Source organism: Halichoerus grypus, chromosome 11, assembly GCF_964656455.1.
Source record: "Halichoerus grypus chromosome 11, mHalGry1.hap1.1, whole genome shotgun sequence".
Lineage (NCBI taxonomy): Eukaryota > Metazoa > Chordata > Mammalia > Carnivora > Phocidae > Halichoerus > Halichoerus grypus.
The window spans coordinates 41,379,348-41,403,029 of record NC_135722.1 but is presented as its reverse complement, the minus strand read 5'-3'; the positions used below and the strand labels follow the sequence as shown (position 1 = coordinate 41,403,029).

General features: G+C 48.7%; 1 protein-coding gene across 1 annotated transcript in view; it reads left to right on the top strand.

Annotated features, from left to right (window-relative positions):
* Positions 1–23,316, top strand: part of INSC (INSC spindle orientation adaptor protein) — a 120,416-nt gene extending 97,100 nt beyond the window's left edge. Inside the window, exons 10-14 of the mRNA XM_036098629.2 lie at positions 1,738–1,916; positions 10,756–10,822; positions 14,897–15,052; positions 16,508–16,584; positions 22,606–23,316. Of these exons, the coding sequence (XP_035954522.2) occupies positions 1,738–1,916; positions 10,756–10,822; positions 14,897–15,052; positions 16,508–16,584; positions 22,606–22,734 (608 nt within the window). The 3' untranslated portion in view covers positions 22,735–23,316. The remainder of the gene's footprint in view (positions 1–1,737; positions 1,917–10,755; positions 10,823–14,896; positions 15,053–16,507; positions 16,585–22,605) is intronic.
* Positions 23,317–23,682: the final 366 nt, after the last annotated feature.

Genomic DNA, 23,682 nt, shown 5'->3' with positions numbered 1-23,682 from the left:
GGCTGAGGGGCACAGGGCTGCCCAGGGACAGACATTGCCTCCCTGAAAGCGAAATCTGCAGGAGAACCACTGGGACAAAATCAAAGAGGCCTGGTGACAAGAGGCAACCCGGGACACAGAAAGAATGGGGACCGAGATCGGGCAGACCTGCGTTTGAGTCTAGAGTGTAACAATGACCCATAATCCCCAATGCCTCAATTTGGGGAAAATTGCTTCATATTTGAATCCTCAGTTCTACAGCTATAAAATTGTGATAGAAAGTTGGATTGTGGTGAGGCTGGAATGGCTTCAGGAGGTCAAGGATATAGAGCAGTGCCTCGCACAGAGTAAACACTCAGTAAATGGGAGTGTTGCTGCAGTTACTAGCTTCTCTGGGCCTCGGCTTCTACACCTGCAAGTGGAGGCGACCCTTTTCTACCTTAAGAGTGCTCAGAGCAAGGCACACAGCAGGTGGCCCAACTAATGTTTTCTGTCCCTGTTTAGGTCGGGGCCAGTAACTGAATTCACTCAAAGGGCCAAGAGGTGCCAGCTTCAATGTTAGAAACTGGAAGTATAGATTCTTTGTCTGGAGGCCAAGATTAGGGATCAGGATTGCACATAGCTCAACTCTTCCTGGGAGCATTTTCCTGAAGTGTGGTTTCTCTCTGTGTTTTCATAGAGGTGTGATCAGTAGGAGAGCACCTGGACCCAGGTAGCACCTTGAATGGTGCTCAAGTTGGAGCTGAGGGTCAGAAGTTCCGTCCACTAGAATGGGTGGCCGGCATGCCTCCTCCTGAGGCAGGAGGTCATTCAGGGTCAAGTGGGAACACATGGGGAAATGTGTTAAATGGTGGAGGATTACAGGGATTGGGGGACAGTCTCTCCTCTGTAAAGACCCATCAGATTCATCACTCGCAGATGGTAAGGTGGGGGACTCTGGTTAGGTCTGGGTCATGGCCACTAGGAGCAGAAAGGAAGAGCCTGACATCCCAGGGCTTGGTGTAGGCATTTTCTGCAGCCATATGACCCTTTTCTTGGGACCAAAGGAAATCCTGAAGCTCTGCTTTTGGCAGCCGGAAAGGCTGAGTCCTTATGTTTTAACTTCAGCCTCTTTCTTAAGGCAAATTCAGGAGCAGTCCAGTGTACATTGCTGGAGACACAGATGGACTGGGAGCTCTTTCCTGCTTCAGGGCTTTTGTACGTGCTGCTGTTCCTTTGGCCTAAAATGTGTTCTTCCCCAAGTATTCCCACGATTGTCCCATTTTCTCCTTAAAGTCTTAGCTGTTGCATTCCTAGGGAGACCTTCCTTAAGCACCCCACTGAGCCTTTAGTTATTCTCTTAGCACTTGTTCATTTTCTCCCTCACATTAGAATTTGCAATAATCTTATTCAGTTTTTTAAAAGCTCATTTTCTCTCGCCTACTAGTAGGATGTAAACTTACCAGGGGCAAAGCCCTGATCTGTATTGTTTGCCAGGCCATCCCAAGACACCAGCAGTACTGGACATGCGGTGCTCTCTCTGTTAAGGAGTAAACGGACACAGGAGTAAATAGAAGTCATACACCAGGATTCAAATCCCAGATCTGCCACTTAGGTAGACAGATAAATTTCCCTCTCTGGCAACTGCTTTCCTCACCTCTAAAACGGGCATTATAACACCTGCCCAGACCTTCTCCCAGAGCTCTTGCGGGAACCGAATGAGATAACGGATATGGGAGCACAGCCAGGGAGGATGATGTCTTCTTCTTCACCATCCAGAACTGTGCCAAGAGGCCTCGTCTGGGGAAGTCTTCCTGCTGGCTTCTGCGGCCCTTGCCAACATCACCTTCTTTGACACGATGGCCTGCGAGATGCTTCTACAGCTGAATGCCATCCGTGTCCTCCTGGAAGCTTGCAGCGACAAGCAGAGAGTGGATACGCCTTATACCCGGGATCAGGTGAGCAGTCCCGAGGGGAGCAGGCACAGAGCCTGCAGCTGTGAAGACAGAGGTCAGGAGGCCAGGGCGAAGGTTCTGGGGAGACTACCTGGCCAGGCAGCACACAGTCAGACCTGTTAGTCACACTCTAGGTCAAGGAGAATGTTCTCAACATGCCTCGTTGCCCTTGGAGCGTCTTCATGAGCCCACTCTCTACCTCACTTTTCCATCCCAACCACTACAGGGCCTTCCTCTATGTCCATTTACACCAGCACCTCCCAGGAGCAGAGACACCACGGGAAGGGCCCTGGACCTCCTCTAGAATTCTGTGTCCTGGTCTGACATTGTTCCCTGCAGAGAGTTTCTTCCCTTCTCTGCCTCCATAAAAGCAGAGGTTGGAGTGGAGCCTTGATTCAGGGCCTCAACCCCTCTCTCAGTCTCAATGATTTTGTATATTTGAGTTCCACATAAAGTTTTGTTTGGGGGAAAAAGGGTTTACTGCTAAACGTGTTTGAAAACATTGAATGAGGGGGATTTCCAGAGCCTTGAGCTCTGAGGTTATAGAATTCTATCCTGTCCCACCTCTGCCATACTCAGCCTCCCATTTCCTTACCAAGGGGTGTGGGTGGTGGGTCAGGTGGGTGTTAGGCCTCTGTAAATTCCACCAGGTGCCTGAGCTAATGATCCCCCCAGCCTCCAACCGAACTCCGCCTTCCCTGTCTGCCTCTTAGCTCCAGCCTCTGTTTCTCCCAGCCCCAACACCTAGTCGAAACTGCCACAGCTCTTCCTGTTCGACCCCTACCCCAGAAACTTCTGGAAAGCCTTCCCTGATGGCTCCAGCTCTCTGGCATCGCCTCCTTTTCCTGGAGGCCACATCTCACAATGCAGTGTTGACTTTTCTAATGATATTTATTCCTTTCTCGTTATTTCATGCAGTTTATTCCTCTGAGGAGGGGGGAAAAAAAGAAGCTTCTATGCTTTTCTAATCATGTACCTTGGAGGCAATTCACTCTGAGCCTCACTTTCCTCATCTGCACATGGGGTTGAATACAACATACTTCACTAAGTTGAAATGAGAATGAAATAAACGAATGAATACAAATGTGTGGCACACAGCCGGGAATGGGGAAACCTCCAGACTGGAATTTCCTTATCTGTAAAATGGGCATGGTCTCTTCCAGCTCAGACATCCTGTAGCTCTATGGGCAGAGACCCCTTTTGTATCATGAGGAGTGACCAGCCCCCTCCTGAAACCTCATGGATTCCTCGGAAGGAGGGGGTCAGGGCCAGGAGAGAATGTGGTCAAACTATGCAGGGGGCAGTTCCTTCTGAATCTGGAGTCCAGAGTTTTCCTGCCATTCTCTCTCCGCCGACCCCTACCCCATCACCCCCCTCCCTCCCTCTCTCTTCCTCTCCCTGCTCCTCCCTCGCCCCTTCCCCCCAAGTCTGGGCCTGGCACGTCCACCCCACCCCCTCCAGCCTCAGGACAGCTTCACCTTCTGCCCACCTACTGCCGTGACTCAGAGCAACCACTTAGCTGGTGAAAACGCACCCATTAAAGAAACAAATGGCTCTTTGCTGTGGCAGGGGGAGGATTAAAGTGATCCGAGAGCTCTCTGTAATGAAGACAACGAAGATGAATTAGGCTCTGAAGTGCTCACCGCCCCCTCAAACACTTAGGAAATTAAATGCCGCGAGGCTTCCGGTAATGCATCTGCCAGTGACGCCAGGGCTGTGCGGAGCCGCTGGGTCTTGGATCTCTATTTCGTCCACCTCCGCATGGACATCGCAGTGAGAAGCCCTGTCACCCCAGCAAGCTGAATTCCCTTCATTTGCCTGACAAAAGCCTTGATTGTGGTGCCTATCTCGTACCCACCATTGGGATGTAGACAGGGGTGAGGGCTACCTTGGGTCCGTGCTCTTCCACCCCCCCCCCCGCTAATCTGGGGGGAGCTGGATGTGGTCGCGCATCCGGAACCCCCTGCCTCACCAGACATCTGCGTGGCCTGAGTTTTCATTCCGAGGAAGTGTGTTCTAGGAGGCATGCTGCCCAGGGCGTCCAGCCGCAGCCATGACCTGAGGTGGTGGGAAAGGGGCGGCCTCACCTCTGCTCTGCCTTAAGGCAGTGACAACCTAGGGTGACAGGGACCCAGTTATCTTGTCTAGGCCACCACAGAGGCTTTCACTGAGCATGACTTTTTATGTCCTTTCAGAAATAATCGCTTTCATAAAGGTGGAGGGTACAGGTATACGCTTCCCATGAAAACACATATTGCATGGTTGGTATTTTAGAATGTTCAGATTTTGTGGCATTTCTGAAAACTCACCGTGAATACCATCATCAGGAGTCCATTATCAGAAATGCCAGTTAATAGGGATTATAATTTTGACTCACGTTGCAAAAGCCCTCTATACTCCATAAAACCCTTCTATATACCTATGTGACACACATGACGTAGTAGAAACAGCACAGGCTTTGGGTTCAGACAGAGCCGACTTCAAATCCTGGCTCTGCCATTTCCTAGCTGTGTGACCTTAGACAAATCACTTAACTTCTCTGAGCCACAGGTTTCCTCATTGGTGTAATGGGGATAATCTCTTTCCTCCCTCCTCGTGTCATGATGATGATTAGATGGCAGAATGCTCATAAAGTAGTTGAAGCAAAGCAGATACTCAGTGGTGAATGGGGCTGGGGTCTGTGATAGAACCAGGGACTGGGATGGGACTGAGATGGGAATGTCAGCTTTGGGGAAGGAGGGTGGGGCCAATTGGACATGGAGGTGATGTGGGGGTGGTGAGTGTCGTGTGGTGTGAGGCGATGCGTGTGTTGTTCCAGTCTGTGTATGGGTATATGCAAGTTGTGTGTGTGGGTTAGGGTCGGGGGGTTGTTGATAAAGACTGTCAACCAGGATTGCAACACCCAGTCCTGATCTGCCCCAGAAACCCCTCTAACAGAGCCAAGGGAAAACTAAGCACAGAGCACGTGGTCTGGCATTTACCCGTTCTCTGATCCTGTGAGGCGCACATCCCAACCTCGATGCAATCCGAGGGACAGTCCTGTGGCCTAGTTCACCAACAGCCTGGGACCTACATCCAAGGCCGTGGTATGGCATTTGACTCTCTCTCCTGAGTCCAAATCCCAGCCCTCCTGTCTTGGCTCTCTGGTAGTGTGGAGGGCAGGCTGGGCCTGGAAGATCCAAGTTCCTGAGAGTGCGAGCAGTGTGCTTGTCTCAGGCCTAGGCAGGCTCTCCTGGTCTCCATGCCTGCTCAGCCCCCAGCTCCCAGGTCCCTGACCACGCCTAGCAGATGGAGTGAGCGGCTCAGTAGAGAGAAGCGGAGGCTGCACCTTGCACCGCCTTGCCTCCCTGGCCTTGGGGAAGAAAGCGTGTTCAAAGAGACCACATCCTTCCTCTCTCAGAGCCCTTAATTCTTCAGGCCAATGTCCTTGTCTTGCCTGTTTTTTTGATAGAAAAAATGGTAAGGAGGGAAGACGGCAGGACAGAGAAGAGCACTGGGCGCCCCCTAGAGGCTGAAAGAGATTTTGCTGGCTGCTGTTGACATTGTTGCTCTAGCTTTTAGAGAGTTAACACAGTGATGGTAGAAATCTAAATATTCCATCTAGCAATTAAAGATTAATTCTAATCACAGTCATATGAAATGTTGGCCTTTTTGTCCTAATTACTGCAGAGCATAAAAGCAATCATAACTTTTCATTAAATGCATCTTAGATTTTCTGTGTTGTAAATTCTATCATATGAGTGCACCTGCTTCTATTTGGGATAATCCTCACTTGATTTTTTTTACAGTATGGTCTTCCTAGTTCACAATATAGAAAATGTTAGTTTACAATATAGAAAATGAAAGGGACAGAGATAGAGTCAGAGTGGGATCACAGGCAGACGTTGCGGAGGATGTGAGACAAGCCTGGTTAATGCCTTGGGATCAGTTGCAGACAAGCGTTCCAGGGGCACCTGCCCTGGGCCAGCACGGAGTAAACCTTTTTCTCTGTGTGTGTGCTGACATCAAAAGACTTCGCCAACTTCCTTCTGACCACATGGGGCATTTCTTCTTGAATCAGTGACATGGGAGGTCCCCTGCTATTCTGGCCAATTTGTTACTCACCTTAATTTTTCTAAGGCAGTCAGTCTTTGGGAAGCCCAAGGAAAAGTGATTCCAAAATGCCACAGAGGTAATGAGCACAGAGTTTTTTTTGGGTTCTCTGCTGGGAAGGGCTCTGGGATCTCGCCTTCCTTCAGGAATGATTTCCCATTAACAGCACATTTGGCAACAATGGGCGTTGCATTGGTTGGGACTCCTTGACATAATCTTTCAAGCTCTGGATACTTTCAGGCTCTGTTTCCCAGAAGGAAGTTATACTCACTTTGTTTAACAAATGTTCTGGGTACTTGACAAAACATTAGCTCACTGATGGGATGCCTGGGTGGCTCAGTTGGTTAAGCGTCTGCCTTCAGCTCAGGTCATGATCCCAGGGTCCTGGGATCGAGCCCTGCATCAGGCTCCCTGCTCAGTGGGGAGTCTGCTTCTCTCTCTCCCACTCCCCCCCCCCATGCTCTCTCTCTCTCACTCTCTCTCTCTGAAATAAAATAAATAAAATCTTAAAAAAAAAATTAGCTCACTGAATGCTCATAACTGTCTTATGAATCATCTTATGCATTTATTTCCTGTTGTAGACCAAATAATGACCTCCCCCCTCAAAGAGGTCCACAACCTAATCCCCCAAATCTGTGTCCTACTTTATGTGGTCAAAGGGATTTTTGGGTATGATTAAATTAAGGATCTTGATAAAGGACTATTACCCTGGATTATCAATGTGGGTCTAACGTTACCACAAGGGTTCCTTTTTTTTTTTTAATTTTATTATATTAGTCACCATACAATACATCATTGGTTTTTGATGTGGTGATCCATGATCCATTGTTTTCATATAACACCCAGTGCTCCATGCAGTATGTGCCCTCCTTAATACCCATCACCGGGCTAACCAATCCCCCCTCCCCCCCCCAAAACCCTGTTTGTTTCTCAGAGTCCATAGTCTCTCATGGTTCATCTCTCCCTCCAATTCCCCCCCCCCATTTTTCCCTTCCTTCTCCTGATGTCCTCCATGCTATTCCTTACGTTCCACAAATAAGTGAAACTATATGATAATTGACTTTCTCTGCTTGACTTATTTCACTTAGCATAATTTCCTCCAGTCCCATCCATGCTGATGTAAAAGTTGGGTATTCATCCTTTCTGATGGCTGAGTAATATTCCATTGTATATATGGACCACATCTTCTTTATCCATTTGTCTGTTGAAGGGCATCTCGGCTCTTTCCACAGTTTGGCTATTGTGGACATTGCTGCTATGAACATTGGGGTGCATATGGCCCTTCTTTTCACTACATCTGTGTCTTTGGGGTAAATACCCAGTAGTGCAATTGCTGGGTTCATAGGGTAGCTCTATTTTTAAATTTTTGAGGAACCTCCACACTGTTTTCCAAAGTGGCTGTACCAACTTACATTCCCACCAACAGTGTAAGAGGGTTCCCCTTTCTCCACAACCTCTCCAACATTTGTTGTTTCTTTCCCTGCCCATTTTTGCCATTCTAACTGGTGTAAGGTGGTATCTCAGTGTGGTTTTGATTTGGATTTCCCTGATGGCTAATGATGATGAACATTTTTTCATGTGTCTGTTAGCCATTTGTATGTCTTCTTCAGAGAAGTGTCTTTTCATATCTTCTGCCCACTTTTTGACTTGATTATTTGTTTTTTGGGTGTTGAGTTTGAGAAGTTCTTTATAGATCTTGGATACCAGCCCTTTATCTGTAGTGTCATTTGCAAATATCTTCTCCCATTCTGTGGGTTGCCTCTTTGTTTTGTTGACCGTTTCCTTTGCTGTGCAGAAGCTTTTTATCTTGATGAAGTCCCAAAAGTTCATTTTTGCTTTTGTTTCACTAGCTTTTGGAGATGTATCTTGAAAGAAGTTGCTGTGAGCGATGTCAAAGAGTTTACTGCCTATGTTCTCTAGGATTTTGATGGATTCCTGTCTCACATTGAGGTCTTTCATCCACTTTGAGTTTACAAGGGTTCTTATAGAATGAGGCAGGAGGGTCAGTGTCTGAAAGTGGGCTCCGAGTGAGGAAGCAGAGTGATGTGCCGAGAGCCAAGTAATACGAGCAGCCTCTAGAAACCAGGAAGGGCAAGGATGTGGATTCTGCCCTAGAGCCTCCAGAAGGAATGCAGTGCTGCTGACACCCGGGTTTTAGCTCCTCGAGACCCATGGAGGGCTTCTGACCTTCAGAACTGTAAGGTAAAATTGTGTCGTTTTAAGCCACTGAGCCTGTGGTAATTTGTTATAGCAGCAACAGAAAACTAATACACCTTCATCAACCAAGGAAAGGCTAAATAACATGGCCAAGATCCTATGGAAAAGAAATAACACAGCTCGGATTTGGAACGAGGCTGATCCCTGTGCTTAGCCGCTACACAGCACTGCCTCTCACCTGGAGCCTCTCTCGAGGCTGATATCCTCTGTATTCACTGAATAACTGTGGAGGGAATAGTACCTTCTCACTCAGGAGGAATAGGACTTAATTGAAAATCATCAGACAGGATTGAATCAGCCGTGGCCGGGGGGGAAAACTGTCTGCCTGGCTCTTGCACTCTGTCCCCTGACAGCATTGTTATCATGTCTCCAACAAGGTAAACCAGTTGTCCCTAAAATCCCATCCCTGCACTTGACTTCAAGGAGAAGTATTGATCCCCCTTCCCTGCTACCTCACGGTGCGTACGCAAGCATGTTTCAGAAGGGGGACTCAAAGCAGGGCATAACTGGCATTTATTCAAATTGTGCTTAATTGAATACTTCATCTGAACCTCAGAAAACCACATGGGGTACAGGCTCTGCAAAGAGGAAGTAATTTTCATTAACAGGATCTAAATTAGCCTGACACAAAGACCTACGTGGGCCTGTGACACAGCTAATAATTGCCATGTAATGAACCTGGTGCTGCAGACAAAGGTTTCCTTCTCCTTTTTTATTTTGCCCTTGCTTCCTTGCTTCCTCCCTTCCCATTTGGATCTGTGTGTCCAGGAAGCATCTTTATCTGGAATGGTTGGCTGGAGACGGTTGGCGGGTGGTGGCTCTGGGTGATGGGGAGAGAGGTGCTCCCTGCTACTGCTAACGGCCCAGAGAAGGCCGAGTGAACTAGAGTCTGACCCAGGCTTAGCCTCTCGTTTCCTTCCTTGTAGGACTGTGCACTTCAAGCCTCTTGGGGAACCTTCCATTTTTTCTGACTGTGTCTTTGACCCATATTTTCCCTCTAACTCCTTCCCCTCGGCCCATACACACTCACAGCCTTAGAAGGGGAGGAAAAAGAGCTTCTAAAGATGAATCCTTCTTCACTCCCTCCATAGAACATCCAGGGGGCAGAATTGCCTGTGGGATAAAGCTTTCAGGGTATTCTCTTGTCCCTCCCCTGGCAGCCCATCTCCGGCATGCTTAGCCAGGCCCCTGATCAGGGCTGAGCCGCCAGGGCTGACACACGGCAGCCTAAGAACACATATCCAATTTCAACATGTGTTTAGTGGGGACGGGCACAGATATTCTATGAACATGGCAAAATTTTCCTTTCTGTGTAAAAGAAGAGATTTATTATATGCATTTATGTATGCAGAATAATATGTCAATATTGAACCAATTAAAATCTAGATAATACTCTTTCTTGGTAAACATCACATTACTATGCATTATTTAGTTCCAGAATTTAAGCTGCCTGAACTGTCCTCAGTAGACTGTCAGCTGCTGCCACAGAGGTGGGGACACGGCCTCCAGTTAAAATGTGCCACAAGCGTTGAAGAACCCTTTCGAGAGAGATAGGACTGCACCAGTGAGAAGTGTTTTCCATTTTGTTTTATCATTTATTTTAATTACCACTCGAGAGTGCTGTCTGCTTCTGTGGCAGTGGGTAGGTTTCATTTTGCCATTTATGTCAGGAGCAGTGTCTTGGGTGGTATCTGAGTTAATAGGTGCCAAGTTTCCAACATTTTCCAATGGTGTTTTGGCACCTTACAGTTTGGGGTCTGTAAGCGGTCCCTTGATGGCCTATTCCTTAATCCAGTTTTGGGCAGTGAGTTCTCTCTGCAGCTTTGATGATGCCAAGGGGTTGGGGTGGGGTGGGCTATTGGCTACCCAGCCCATGCGGTTGTAACCAGGCTCGCTGTCCACCTGGTGTCAGCATGTCTTTACCTCAGACAGCCCTTCAGGGATGAGCAACAGGCAAGGACTGTAGACTGCAGACTTGTAAAGTCAGCCGAGCAAGAACTTTCTCACCAGATTCCATACAACACATGACACTTGCAGTGTAATGCTGCCCTTTGATCTTACTCACGGTCTCTAACTTGACCTTGATATTCATTAATTTCAGGTTGAAAGTAGGTAGGGTTCACTATCAGGGCAAGAAGCTAGGATGAGCGAAACCCAAGCCAGGGGAGGGGTTAGCCAGGAGTCTTCCAGTTCTGTCTACATTTCAGGGTCTGGGGCTAGACGTACCCTGTAGAAGGCGAGGGGGCCCCCGTTTTCACTCAGGCCACATTGTTCTCTCCAGTGGAGTCCTAGGGTCCCCGGGGGCCACCCCAGGGCCACATGCTGATGAGTGGGAACCAGTCACTGGGGAAATACGTGTGGGAGGCAGGAGCCCATGAGGATGGAAGACCATACCATGAGGGCACGGCCCATGCGGATGGGAAAGAACCACAGGCTAAAGGAAAGCTTTGTAGCTCCTGGCTCTGCTATCCGCAGAGGGCACCGCCTGGCTCAGGTGTGCCTGTCTTCTCAGATTCTCAATTCTCTTTTCCAGATTGTGACCATCTTGGCAAACCTGTCTGTCCTCGAGCAGTGTGCGTCTGACATCATTCAGGAGAATGGTATGTCTTTTCAGCGGTGTGCACGTTGTATGGATTATCCAGGACCGTGTGCCTTTGTGTTTGTGTGAAGGTCGGTGTGTTGGTCTGGAAATGTGGGCGTGTGTGTCTCCACAATTATGTGAGCATATATGTGTGTGTGTGTGCATGTGCGTGTGTGTGCGTGTATGCGTATGTGTACAGCTGGGCCAATGTGTAAATGCTTGTTTGCTCTCAGTGGACTTCAAGTCTCGTGGGAGACAGGCACTGAACGAGAAGACAGAGCATGTCGGACGATGTCAGTGGCATGCAGAAAATAAAGCAGGACGGGGGGTAGGGTAAAGCAGACCCAAGGTGAGGGGTTAGCAGGTGCTATTTTAACTAGGGTGGTGAAGAGTAGACACACATTTCATTACGATCCAAAAATGTAAAAATCTCTTCCTGCCAGAGGATGCGTTTGGACTTTCAGTCGTTCCTATCATATTGGATTCAGCCTCCCTCAGAAAGCGGAAGCGCCTGAGGAGGGGGAGGGTGGGGAGCAGGTCGGGCCGGCCTGAACCCTGGACCCCTCACCCCAGAACAAGGCCATCCCCCTGGCTCCCTGGTCCCACTTGCGCCGAGGGTATCTGCAGGGTCCAGGTGAGGTGGGCCGGGTTTTGCTGGCCGGGGAGCGCCGTCTCTGCCTCTGCCGGAGGTCAGGACAGGTCTGTCGCCCTGCAGCTGGGACCGCAGAGTAAGGGAAATAAGGGAGCGATTAGCAGCCGGTTGGAAACCCGAGAGGCTAATGAGGATGAGTGAGCTGATATCTGGGGCCAGTTGCTTCTCCTCTTCTTAAACCCCCTTCTCCCAGGTCGCCCCGCTGTTTTAGCAAACACACACATTCCCCATCCCCCATTGCCCTATTACTAATTGAAAGACATCATTTTGTGTTAATTTTATGTGATTGAGCTAATAATGAAAACCTTTACTGAGCCAGCTGAGGCTGAGCGACTGAGGGGTGTCATTCGCAGCCCGTTCCTTCTGCACTAAGAGCCTTAAGTTCAAGTGGTCAGCGGCAGTGGGTCTCCAGAGGGCTAGGGATTTGGGATCAGACATCTGGCCTCTGTGGAGGGTTTGGTGGTTTACAAAGGGCTATTGTCGGGCTCGTTCAGTCAGCAGTTAGAGACCTACTCCATCCCTTGCATTGTGCTGGACAAACACACACAGAGGTAAAGAAATCCTTGACTTTGCCCTAGAAGGAGAGCCCAACTGGGTAAAAGTGATAATGTGAGATAGTGCGAAACTGACAATAAAACCATGCAGCAGAGGGGAGTTGCAACCAAGAAAACTGGAAACAGACTGGGCTTGAATCCTGGCCCTGTAATTTACCAGCTGTATGACTTCTGCTCTTCCGTCTGCAAAATGGGAATGTACCTACCTCACTGGGTGATGTGGGGATGAGTATAAAGCTTGTTAGAAGAGCATCTGGAACAGAATGCGTGCTGTGCCGGCCGAGTGCACCTGCTCTTTCCAGAAACAGTGGCTGTCTCACGGGGCTCAGCTGAAGGGCATTTGATGGGGCAGAACTGGAGGGATGGGCCGTGGTGGTGAGGCAACCAGCACCCGCTGGAGCTCAGTGGGATCCTGGGGGGAACAGGGCAAGCGCTGTTGTAAGGACTGGGCTCTGAAAGGCAGTCCTCTTAATAGGAATGCTTGAGACTCTGATGTGGCTTGCCCTGAAGCCTGGTGATGTTGTCTCTGTCCTGCCTGAATTGTGTGAGAGTGTTGGTGGTGGGGGTTGGAGATGGGGGTCAGACCGGGAAGTCAGAGACTGTGCTGCTATCACCCCTATATGGGGAAGCAGGCCAGGGCAGCCCAAGCTCTTACCTGTCAATCCACTGACATCAGTATCCCTCTTGTGGCTTCTTCCTGCAGGGGCTGGGCTGAGCTGGAGAGAGTGTTGGGGGGGAAACAGGGCGTTGGGGGCTGGTCTCTGAAGATGTAACTCCCAACCTTCAGGTTTCTGGCCAGGACTTAGGAAACACACTCCAGATTTTACTAGGCAGCCTCAATTTCATGGTGTCTTATCTTTTTCTAGATAAAACTTACAAAGTATATATTTAAAGGAAACTTGGATTTTATCCATTTGTAAGACTTTTCACATGAATGCATTCATATTCATTCATTTGATATTTATTCAACAAATATTTGAGCGAAGGACTATTCTAGATACTTCAGCTATTTCCATGCAGGAGATGGACACAAATGCTTACCCCCTGGAGTTTACCTACTAGTATATGAGAAAATGGTTCTTTGTCAGATTCCAGGTGCAAAGTGGGGGATGGGAAAATGGCTTCTTTATGGGAAACTTAACCAGGAGTTAGCAAAATTTCCTGAGCTTGTGGCACTTCCCATAGTTGTCGTTTTGGTGTCCCCTGTTCATGTGCCCACAGGCCATAATATACATACCTCAGGACATTCATGGTTGTGACTTTGTCTTAGAGACATTGCAGGCATAGGGAGCCTGAGGACTATGAAACATTCAGTGGTCCAGGAGAGGGTTGGGAAGAGAAGCACCTTGCCCTAGGGTTAGCGTGTGTGCTAGCAGAAATAATAGGGACTATGTCCCTTGAGTCTGTAGGAGGGAGGAATGGGTACTTACAAAGCTCATCAGAAAGAGAAATGGCCTCTCCCCAAGACTGAATAGTCTCAGGGCCATAACTAAGTGACTTATAGCCCCTGTGCATCAGCGGGATCTAGGAGAGTTAGAAATCACATTTGGTTCGAGCAAGATTCAGAGAGGCATGTGGCTGAGGTCCTGGACTGGAACTGACTCCTGTGTGAACTTGGGAAATCATTTTCTCTCTCCAGACCTCGGGTGCTCTTTTGTGAAATGGAGAGGGGAGTGGGGCGCTAGAGCTCTAAAGACCCTTCTGGGTCCATGGTCTAAGTCAGAGGTTACAAACTTAGATGACTATATCCAGACAGGTAATATAAATGGATGATGTAGGCTCAGCAGGGACTGGGCCAATCTCATTTAAAATAGCAAGCTTATAATAAGCTTCAACAAATTGTTGTCATGAAGAAATGTGGGCCCAATGTGAAGTCAGGAGGTAATTTTTTTGGAAGCTGGATTTTGATGGAAATCCTCCAATTTTCATAATAGCAAAATTAAAAAAAATTTTAGACACTGTGTGGAGCAACAGAGCAAAGTCAAATACATTCATGGGCCACATCTGGTTTAAGTTCTAAGCTGGTAGGTGCCACTGGGTGCAAGGAAGGGGAGTGGGCTGGGGCAGGTAGGAAACAGCTCCCCTAGGAAATGGACTTTTACTACAACCTGCAGGATGGGAATTATTTAGATGGAGTGTGAGAGGGAGAAGGACATCCATGCAGAAAAATTAGGTGGCAGAGGCACTGAGGTGGGAGTGAATGTGGATGTGAGCTTGTAGAACAATCAGAAGACAGATCTGGTTTCAGGGGAGGGCGGTAAGACTTTTCAGCTGACCCAATTCAGGCCTACATCTCTCAATCCAACTATCTACCCTCCTCCCATGCTTGAATTCCCTCTAAAATATTTGATCTATTGCTTATCCAGCCTAGGTTTGGGTCACCACCCACGGGGGACTTGTCTCCTCTGGACTGATTTCTGAGGCAGCTGGATCAGAGGTGAAGGAGTGATGGATAACCAGATTACCTGAGTTCTGGTACCAGCTCCCCAACTACCAACGGTGTGACCCTGGAGAAGAGACTTCACTTCTCTCTGGGTCTCACAGTGAATTATACTAGTATCTAGTTCACGAGATTATTGGGAGGCTTAGGGGATCGTGCATTTATTGTGCATTCAGTACAGTGTCATGCATACAATAAAAGCTCAGGATTAACATTTAAAAAATCAAAAGGGATGTCCTCCCAATGTCCCTTCCAAGTACAGTGACTTAGTACATGGAGTCAGAGATAATCCCAGGGCAGAAGGAGTAGAAGAGTTGGCCTCATCCAGCCTCCTTCCCGTGGTTGAGACCCCCTACGTCTGGAGCTTTTGCAGCCATCCATCCAGCTGGCCCCGGGGGCAAGTCTCCTGCTGGGGCAGGCGCCAACCATTTCTTGTCTCCTTCCCAGGGGTCCAGCTTATCATGGGTATGCTGTCTGAGAAGCCAAGGTCTGGAACCCCTGCTGAGGTGGCGGCTTGCGAGCGAGTCCAGCAGAAGGCCGCGGTGACTCTGGCCCGTCTCAGCCGAGACCCAGAAGTGGCCCGGGAGGCCGTGCGGCTGAGCTGTGAGTGGTGCCGGCTGCGGCAGGAGGGGGGAGGTGGGCGTGGGGAGGGGAGCACCCCCGGTTTCATGGTGGCCTCAGATGACTCAGAACCAAGGCTGGCTGAGGTGAGCCGCACTCTCTGGGTGCCACAAAATGCTGGGATGGGGGCCCAGCGTGCAGCCCCTCGTCTACCTTGTAACCTGGGGCTGAAGCTAGAGAGGAGAAGGTCTCAGAGAGGCTAAACCCAGATGGAAAAGTGACTCCCCTGCAGACTTCCCACTAGGGACCCCGTTCCTTCATTCGCTCGTTCCATTTCGTCCTTCACTCACTCGCTCAATTACTCGCCTCCTCGCTTTGTTTCCTTACCTGCTCATTTGTTGAGTCACTCATGAATTCATCCTTTTGTTCATTCATTAACTCATTCATTACTTCTCTTATTCACTTTTCATTCATTGCCTAATTCACTCATCAAATCACTCATGCATTCAGTTTGCCACATTTACCCAATGAAGGTGTTCAGAGCACCCCCTCCCTGCTCGACTCTGTTCGGACCGCTGGGCCTGACGCAGGGACGGGAACATTGTCCCGACCACCAGGGCTTACAGCCTCGTGGGGGTGGCAGACATGGAAAGAAAAACATGCACTTGAATGCCACAGAGCAAAATTCAAAGTCTGTCCGGGCCACGTTTGGCACCCAGGGGAGGTAGCTCACATTTATCCGTGGGTCCAGGAATATTTTAGCAAGGACGTGAGCCTCCAGCCGTGGTTTGAGGTGTTATTGCAGCGTGATGGTTGAGAAAGGGTGCTCCGGGCATGAGGACATGCAGGTACCCGGCAAATGGCATGAGGTGGCCCAGGCTTCCGGCTCCAGAAAGACTTTCTGGAAGGTAAACATACAGAATGTGTCTGTACACCTTTTTATTAATATCTTACGAGTTGGCTTTTTGTTTTGTTTCTGTTTTTTTGGAGTTTGTAAAAAGTCCATTTACATTGAAAAGCACAGTCCTTTATTTACCTTTCCTCTGTAAAGGCTGAGGAAACATTAACCTCAATCTGAAGTTTTCTGTCCTCTTAGCTGCAATATATTTTCTGACTGAGATAGGCAACTGGGAGGAAAATGGTATTGGGCAGTCCTGCTGATAATGATGTCAACACTCGATATAGTTCTGGCAAAATCAGAAGTACCCACACGGGAAGTTCTCTCTCCGAGGTCCCCAGTACGTTCTGTTGCAGTTTTCCCGAGCTCAGTGCTGGCCCTGACCAGGGTCCGTTCATACCCAGGGGAGCAGGAGGTCTCCACCACAAGCTCCTCCAGGTGGGTTTAGCCCCCGTTCCATGGCCAGTTGGTGAGCTGGTGGGGCCCTGGGGTCGCCTCCCTCTGCAGAAGGCTGTGTGAGGGAAGGGGAGCACCTCTGGGTCAGGTCTGGCCGGGTCCGTCCCCATCCTGGGCATGACGCTCGTGTGTGTCTCACGCAGGTATGTCCCGCCTCATCGAGCTCTGCAGGTCGCCCTCCGAGAGGAACAGCAGTGATGCTGTGCTTGTGGCCTGTCTGGTGAGTTCTCCATAGTCCCCCAGCTTCCTCCCCAGGCTTTGGGACTGCAGGCCAGGGGCCAGGAGAGCTGGTGATGCCTTGGTTGGCCTGAGTAAGCCGTGAGACTTCTCGGCACTCAGCTTTTCTCTTTAAAATGGTGATAAGGGTATTTCAGTTCATTCATAAAACTGTGAAGAGAAGGCGTGCCTGGGCGGCTCCGTCAGTTGGACAGCTGACTCTTGGTTTCAGCTCAGGTCATGGTCTTGGGGTCTTGGGAACGAGCTCGCATCAGGCTCCCTGCTCAGCGGGGAGTCTGCTTATCTTCCTTTCCCTCTGTCCCTCCCCCCAGCTCATGCAACTCCCCCCCAAATAAATAAATCTTAAAAAAAACTGTGAAGAAAATGATATAAGGTCATATATGTGAAAGATGGGGGGCTGGGGAACCCTCCCCCATGCATACTTTTAGGAACCATGAACCTTTGAGGTTCTGAGGAGTCTCAACAGCCAATCAAGAGCAGGGTGGCTGGCGGGCAGAATGCTAGGAGCTGGTAGCGACGCCATGGTGCTCGCAGCAATGGGAGCTAGGGTATGGAGGTCTCCTGTTCTAAAGGGGACATTGGGAGAAGAGCCTCCATCCTCTTGGACAGAGCCCCTTTACCAGCTCTTCCAGCTTTGTAGCTCCCCCCTCCTTTGCGGAATAGGACTCTAGGCAGTAGGACAGGACAGAAAGTGTTATTCGCCAGGATCTTCAACGTGAACCAAACAAGTGCATCTCACAAGGTCCCCACCCAACTTCTCCTTGCTGCTTGGGGCCACTATGAAAGAATCACCTGCACCAGATGGTAATACATGCTTTGTCTCTACATTTCCTCCCTTCAGGGGCTGTCCTGAATCCCAAAACAGAGTGGCCTCCAGCTGGAAGCATGAAAAAGCAGGGAAGCCAATATATAAACAGGCCATTTGACTTCCAGAAGGGAGTGCCAGATTCTTGGTTGGTCCCAAGATGGGGAAGTGATGGATCTGGGGGGCCTTCAAGCTGTTTCACAGTAAAGCCCCCTCTGCACCCCATCGTTTTTTAGATTAAGCTCGTCTCATTTGGGAGAGCTCCTGATAGTCATCATATGGTCATAGAGACAGGAGGGCATTGCAGTGAGACACACCTGTCTTGGTTTTGCCATTAATGAGCTGCGTGACATTGAGTAGGTCACTAAGTGCTTGTAAATCTTATTCAATAAATATTTACTGAGTGATTCTGTGTGCCTTGCACACTTCTAAACCATGGGGATACAGCTGTTGGGGTTGGGGGGAGACAAACATGCGGCTTTGATTCTGGTACATGCAGAACAACCTTATCGGTTTTGTGCCTTTGGTGATCTGGTAGAGCTTCTGGATCCCTTCTAAGAATAATGTTTTAAATGCATAAACCAAAATGTATAGAATTAAGAAGGAAACTAACTCTATTAAAAAAAACTATTAGAGTATTTATATGGGATATATTAATATATGTACTTCTAATGAACACATTAAATAAGAGATAGCAGTGGGTCTAATGAGTATTATAACCTTGACTAGCAGTGAGCATAAATGATATCTGAAGGTACCTCCCACAAGAGTTGCTCTGTGACTTTCACTGGCGCACAAGTTGCAGGAATTGCTGAGACTTCACAGTCCATGGCTGCACCCACAACTGAAGGAGCGGCTAAGTTTCAGTTGGAGGTTAATAAGCGTAGCAATATCATTTTTCCCTCCAAGTTCACAGACCTTCTTAATTCTGTCTGGCTTAGTGTAATTGGGGCAAACACAATCATTGGCCCCAACTGCCATTTTCTCCACAACTTGGGGGGCCCACAAGTGCCTGGCACTACGAGGCCCTGAGGCAATAATGGGGAGCCATAAAACTCCACGCAGGCATGTGGGCTTGTCACAATTCCTTGTCCATCTTCATTATTAGTTTGAAGTAAAACACGCAGGAGGACTTGGCCACCATCTTTAATCACTTGAAGGTCTTCCCAGTGGAAAGGGGATTACATTTCTCCTGGAGAATGGATCATGGGATGCTGAAGAGAGCTCCTCCCTTCTTAGTCCACCCTCCATGTAGCTGCTGGGCTAATCCTAATTTTACAATCATGACACTTCCATCACAAGCCCTTCCATGGTTCCCTTTATCCATGGCCTACTGTCTCTAGCCCTAGACAGTTTGGCTCGAGCACACTGCTGGGGTCCGAAGGCCTCCCACTGCCTCCAGGCCCCGTCCAGTTCAGCCAGGCCAGAGTGCTCTGAGCCACCCTGACATTGCCTTGGCCCCTGTCCTCAGCAGCCCCTTCAAGGTTTAGACCCAAATCCCTCTCCTCTGTGAAGTGTCCTGGGAGCCATCTGTGGCTCAGGGACAGGGAGTACATGGTGTGCACCCGGGCCTGCAGGCTGGGATTTTGTTTTCTTCAGTAAGAGGCAGGTTGTGTGATCCAGTGTACCAGGTGTTAAAAGGGGGAGGCTCTTGGAATTCAGACACAGGCCTGCCTGATGCCAAAGGGCTTGACATTGTGGTCAGACCTTCTTGTTTTCAGCCATGTTTTCTCCCCCATGTCTTATGGCCCTGGTCTTGCTACCTTGGCTCCTAGTGGGTTTTTGTGTTTCTTCCCCTCTAGTCGGGAACCTTCTTAGGGCTGGGGCCCTTTTCCAGCTCTTGGTATCTCCATGGGACCTTGGGTTTGGTGACTCTTTCTTGCCTGGCCGAGGGACGGATAGACTTGTCTTCCCACTCCTAGGCCCCAGAATTGGCTGGTGTTGTTGATTTGGGTCCCAGAAGGGGTTCCACATATGAGTGTGGACCCCTGGCTGCAGCGATGGGGGCCACTGGGTGGCTGACCTGGCAGATGGAGTTGGAGGCTACCTCTCCTGCCTTCCGCACGGCCTTCTCCCCAGCTTCTAAGGCTCTCTTCAGGTGGAGGGAGGACATTTCAGTTATTGTCTCCCACATCTGGGAAAGTGGCAGTGCAGATTGCCTCTCGCAAACAGAATTGATTTTTCCTTAATGAGGCGGCTGTCAGTGGGCTGCTGGGCTTGTCTAATGCTTGGGTGTTTTCAGACTGTCTGGGAATGAGATCCTGGGATGACTGGCTGTTAACCCTCTGAGGGAAGCAGGGGCCCAGAGACAGGCTTCAGAAGGGGGAAGGGTCCTTTGAGCTCCAGGATGCTGAGGAAGGGGGTGCTCTGAGTTGGTTTGGGTTCCTGTCCCGCAGGCTTTCTGGGGACCCTGGGGAGATGAGGGTGTCTGTTTACCTTTGTGTTTTTTCAGGTCTGTTTCTAGTTCATTCCCTCTTTCCCTCTCCCTCTTCTCTCTTTTTTCCCCCTCTTCTCTCTCTCTCTCCCCCTTTCTCCCCCCCATCTCTTGCTCTTCCTTGCTCTCTCTCCCTAAAAAAAAAAAAAAAAGAACCACAGGCCAGGGAGCACCTGGGTGGCTCAGTCAGTTAAGCGTTCAACTCTTGATTTCAGCTCAGGTCATGATCTCAGGGTTGTGAGTTTGAGCCCTGCGCCAGGCTCCACGCTCAGCAGGGAGTCTGCTGGAGCTTCTCTCTCTCTCTCTCCCTCTGCCCCTACCTCCACTCTTTCTCCCTCTCTCCTTCCCTCCCCCTTTTTTTCTCTCTCTTCCCCTCCCACTCTCTCTTCCTCCCTCTCCATCTCCCTCTCTCCCCCTCTTCTCCCACTTTCTCTCTCATTTTATTTGTTTCCCTTTCTCTCCTCTAGAGCTTGCCTCCTCTCAGAGGTTTTTCTCTCTCTCTTTCCTTCCCTTTCTCTCCTTTTATCCCCTCAGCCTTCTCCCTGCCCCCCACTCCCTCCCCTTCCTCCCTTTCTGGCTCCTCACCTGCTCCTACCTCCATCCTGTTAGCCCCCCACCCCCAGGGCACTCTCTCTTTTTCTTTGTCACCATTTTTGTCTCTCTCCATCTCCCTCTTTTCTTTCACCAATTCATCTCTGCCTCTCTGTTTTGGCTTTTCCTTCGTGTTCCATTTCTCTGTTGTCTCTTTTTCTCTGTCTCTCTATTTTCTTCTTCTACCTCATTCTCTCTCCTCATGAGTCTATTTTCTCCCCATTTCTTTACCTTTCTTTGTCCTTCCCTCCCTCTTGCTTTATTTTTACCCCTGATGATCTCAAATACATCAGTGGCCTCAGAGCCTCCTCTGCTGAAGATCTCAGGTTCCATTTTTTCTGTCACAAGTCAAGGGTAATAGAGTTATTTCTCCCAGTTGGAGCCAAAAGGAATCAGAAAGTGCTATGGAGTTCAACCTTTGTAGCTCTTAGGGGAAAATCATACCCCAGGAGAGGCAGGACACACTAGTAACGGATAGTCTCCTGAGACGAGTGTCTCAGACCCTGCTCATGTGCATAGAGACATAAGTCCCTTCTCCTTGATCCACCTTGGACATGGCAGCACCTGTTCATCCAACAAGCAACTTACACCTTCCTCTCTTTCCACCAACTTGGTGATTTCTCAGCAATAGGTATAGGTAATGGGCCCTCTGCCTGCCTTGTACTCAATATAACCCCTTGTCCTGGGCTTGTCCCAGCCTTCCTGTGTGTATGGGTATGAGGGCCCTGGAGTGGGACTGCTGTGTGATCTCAGGAAGACCCCTTTCCCTCACTGAGCCTTCCAAACTGAAGATCATGATACTTACCTTGTAGTATCCTGTAAAGGTTAAATGAAATACTATGTGTAGACACTCAGTAAGTGTTGGTATTCCTTTTGTTTTTTTTTTGTTTGTTTTGTTTTTTTGCTTCTTCTGCTATTCCAGATATTCCCTTCTCTTTGTTTCCCAGGTGGGGGGGCACTCTTCAGCTCTCGCCTTGTTCCCTGCTGTGTACAGGTACAAGAAAAGGGAAGGAATTAGCATTCATTGAGCACTTAGTATGCACTGCCTCAGCTGACTAGTAAAGAGCTCTAGGTAGGCGCACAGCCCACCTTAACAGTTTCAGGTTGCTCTAGCAATAGAACTCCAGTTTAAAGCCTTTCATTTGTTCTCTTTTTTTTTTTCTAACAGACATTTATTAAGCCCTATGCCAACCCCTGTTCTACCTGTTATAGATACAGAGAAAAATAAAACAGAGCCTCTATCTTTGAGGAGCTCAGAATCTAGTGTTGGAGACAAACACCTCCAAACCAGTCGCAGTTGAGGTGAGAAGGTTGAGGTCAGCCCAGGGATCATGGACGCACAGAGAAGGGAGGGACTGTCTCTGCTTCAAGGAATCAGGGAAGGCTTCCCAGAGGAGATGACGGTTGGCCAGGCCTCACAGGATAAATGCACCTGCTGGCTCGGAAAGAGGGGGGAGGGACTTTGTGCCATGGAGAAGAGCTGAGCAAGGGCATGGGGACATAAAACAGGAGAGAGCCCTCAGAGAAGAGTGAGATGCCCAGTGCAGGGGGACCTGGCCAGTGGTATCATCTGCCCGCACCTCTCTTTCCGGCTCAGAACCTCCATCTCCTTCAGCTTTATGATCTCCCTTTCTCTTTCTTTTCCCTCTTTCTCATCCCATAATGCTTTGTCAGAACCTTGCTGAATTTATGGATCAATAAATAGCCCTTGCTATTCTCAGGTTACTCTAGGGACCTGGAAACAAGCATATCATTTCATTGATGCTTCTAGCAGTTATGGTCTCAAGCATGAACAAATCTTGAACTTAAATATTTCAGTAAGCTGATCAGATTTTTTTAAATGACAGATCTTTAGAACAACCAGGTTCCTAAGCTGATTGAAAAACCAAAATGGCAGGACCATTATTAAGATCATGAAGGCTTTCAGATGACATCCACCATAATGACCAAGGTACAAATGACACCAGATGGCCAAGTGATAAGGTTACCATAGTGACCAGGTGACCAGAAGGACCACTTCACTAAGGTGTCAGGTGACCGAGGTGATGATTGACTCAAATTGACTGCTAAATGAGCCACTTCCTGAAATGCACTTCCCAGGGCAGTGGAGGGGGGATACATGCCCCTGAGCAGAGCCTGGTCTGACTTGTGTCATCTCTTCTGTTTCTCCCCAGGCTGCGCTGCGTAGACTGGCCAGGGTGTGCCCTGAAGGCCTGCCGGACTCCGACTTCCAGCAGCTGGTCCAGCCCCGGCTTGTGGACTCTTTCTTACTCTGCAGCAACATGGAGGAGAGTTTTGTGTAGCGAGTGTGTGAGAGGAAAGGCCTTTGGCCCCATTCTCATGCCCTCTCTGAGTACATACCTGTGAACACACCTGAGCACGCACTAGCTCCCTCACCTCCTTATTTATACTTAATTTATTTTTTACATGAAATGGACAGAGGGCTAAATATTCTAGCAACATCATCAGGCAGTCTGTGGGCCTGGGAGTCTTTTTTGTTTTTATCTCTGACTTCTGTGACTTTTCAGTTACAGATACTGAAATGTATCATGCCTAACACGACTTATTGTCATGGGCGATTTCCCTTCATCTTGCTTTTTCTACTCTCACTATGTAATCTTGCCTCGTTTTTCCCCCTTTTGGAACCAGAGTATGTAAACTGCCAGCAGTCTTTTGGCTTTTTTTTTTTTTTTAACTTGGCTTGCTCCTTTCTAAAAGATTTTAAATAAATTTCATAGTTGGACAGAATATACTAGAAGGAAGGTTTTATTCCTTAATGGATGAAATCATATAAAATGTGTCTTGTATTTTCGGATTACATTACATCTTAGACCAAGTTCTTAATTCATAAGGTTTCATGTCACAAAATCCTTCCCAACTATTAAAACTGCATAGAGAGTTGTATTGTTTTCATAAGTGCACGAATGGGTCAAGTTCTGAGGGATTTAGTGAGAAATCAAAAAAATTTCCAAAGACCCCAGAAACTCAGTTTCCCTAGGCTTTTCTGCTCTTGTGTAACTTCCTGGCAACTAGGATCTTCAGAGGAGGTGTTAGTAAATGATATCTTTTCAAAAGTATACTTGAAAGTAGTGGTATGCTTGAGCTGGCTCCTACCAGCTTGCAAGGGACAACTGTGAGAATTTCTCCCCAGTTCTGCATTCAGTGATCTCATTTTGGTAGCTTGAAATTGGCAGTGGTGGGAGTATTTACATCTCAGAAATTAGATGATGTTATAACTTGGAGCTTTTTTT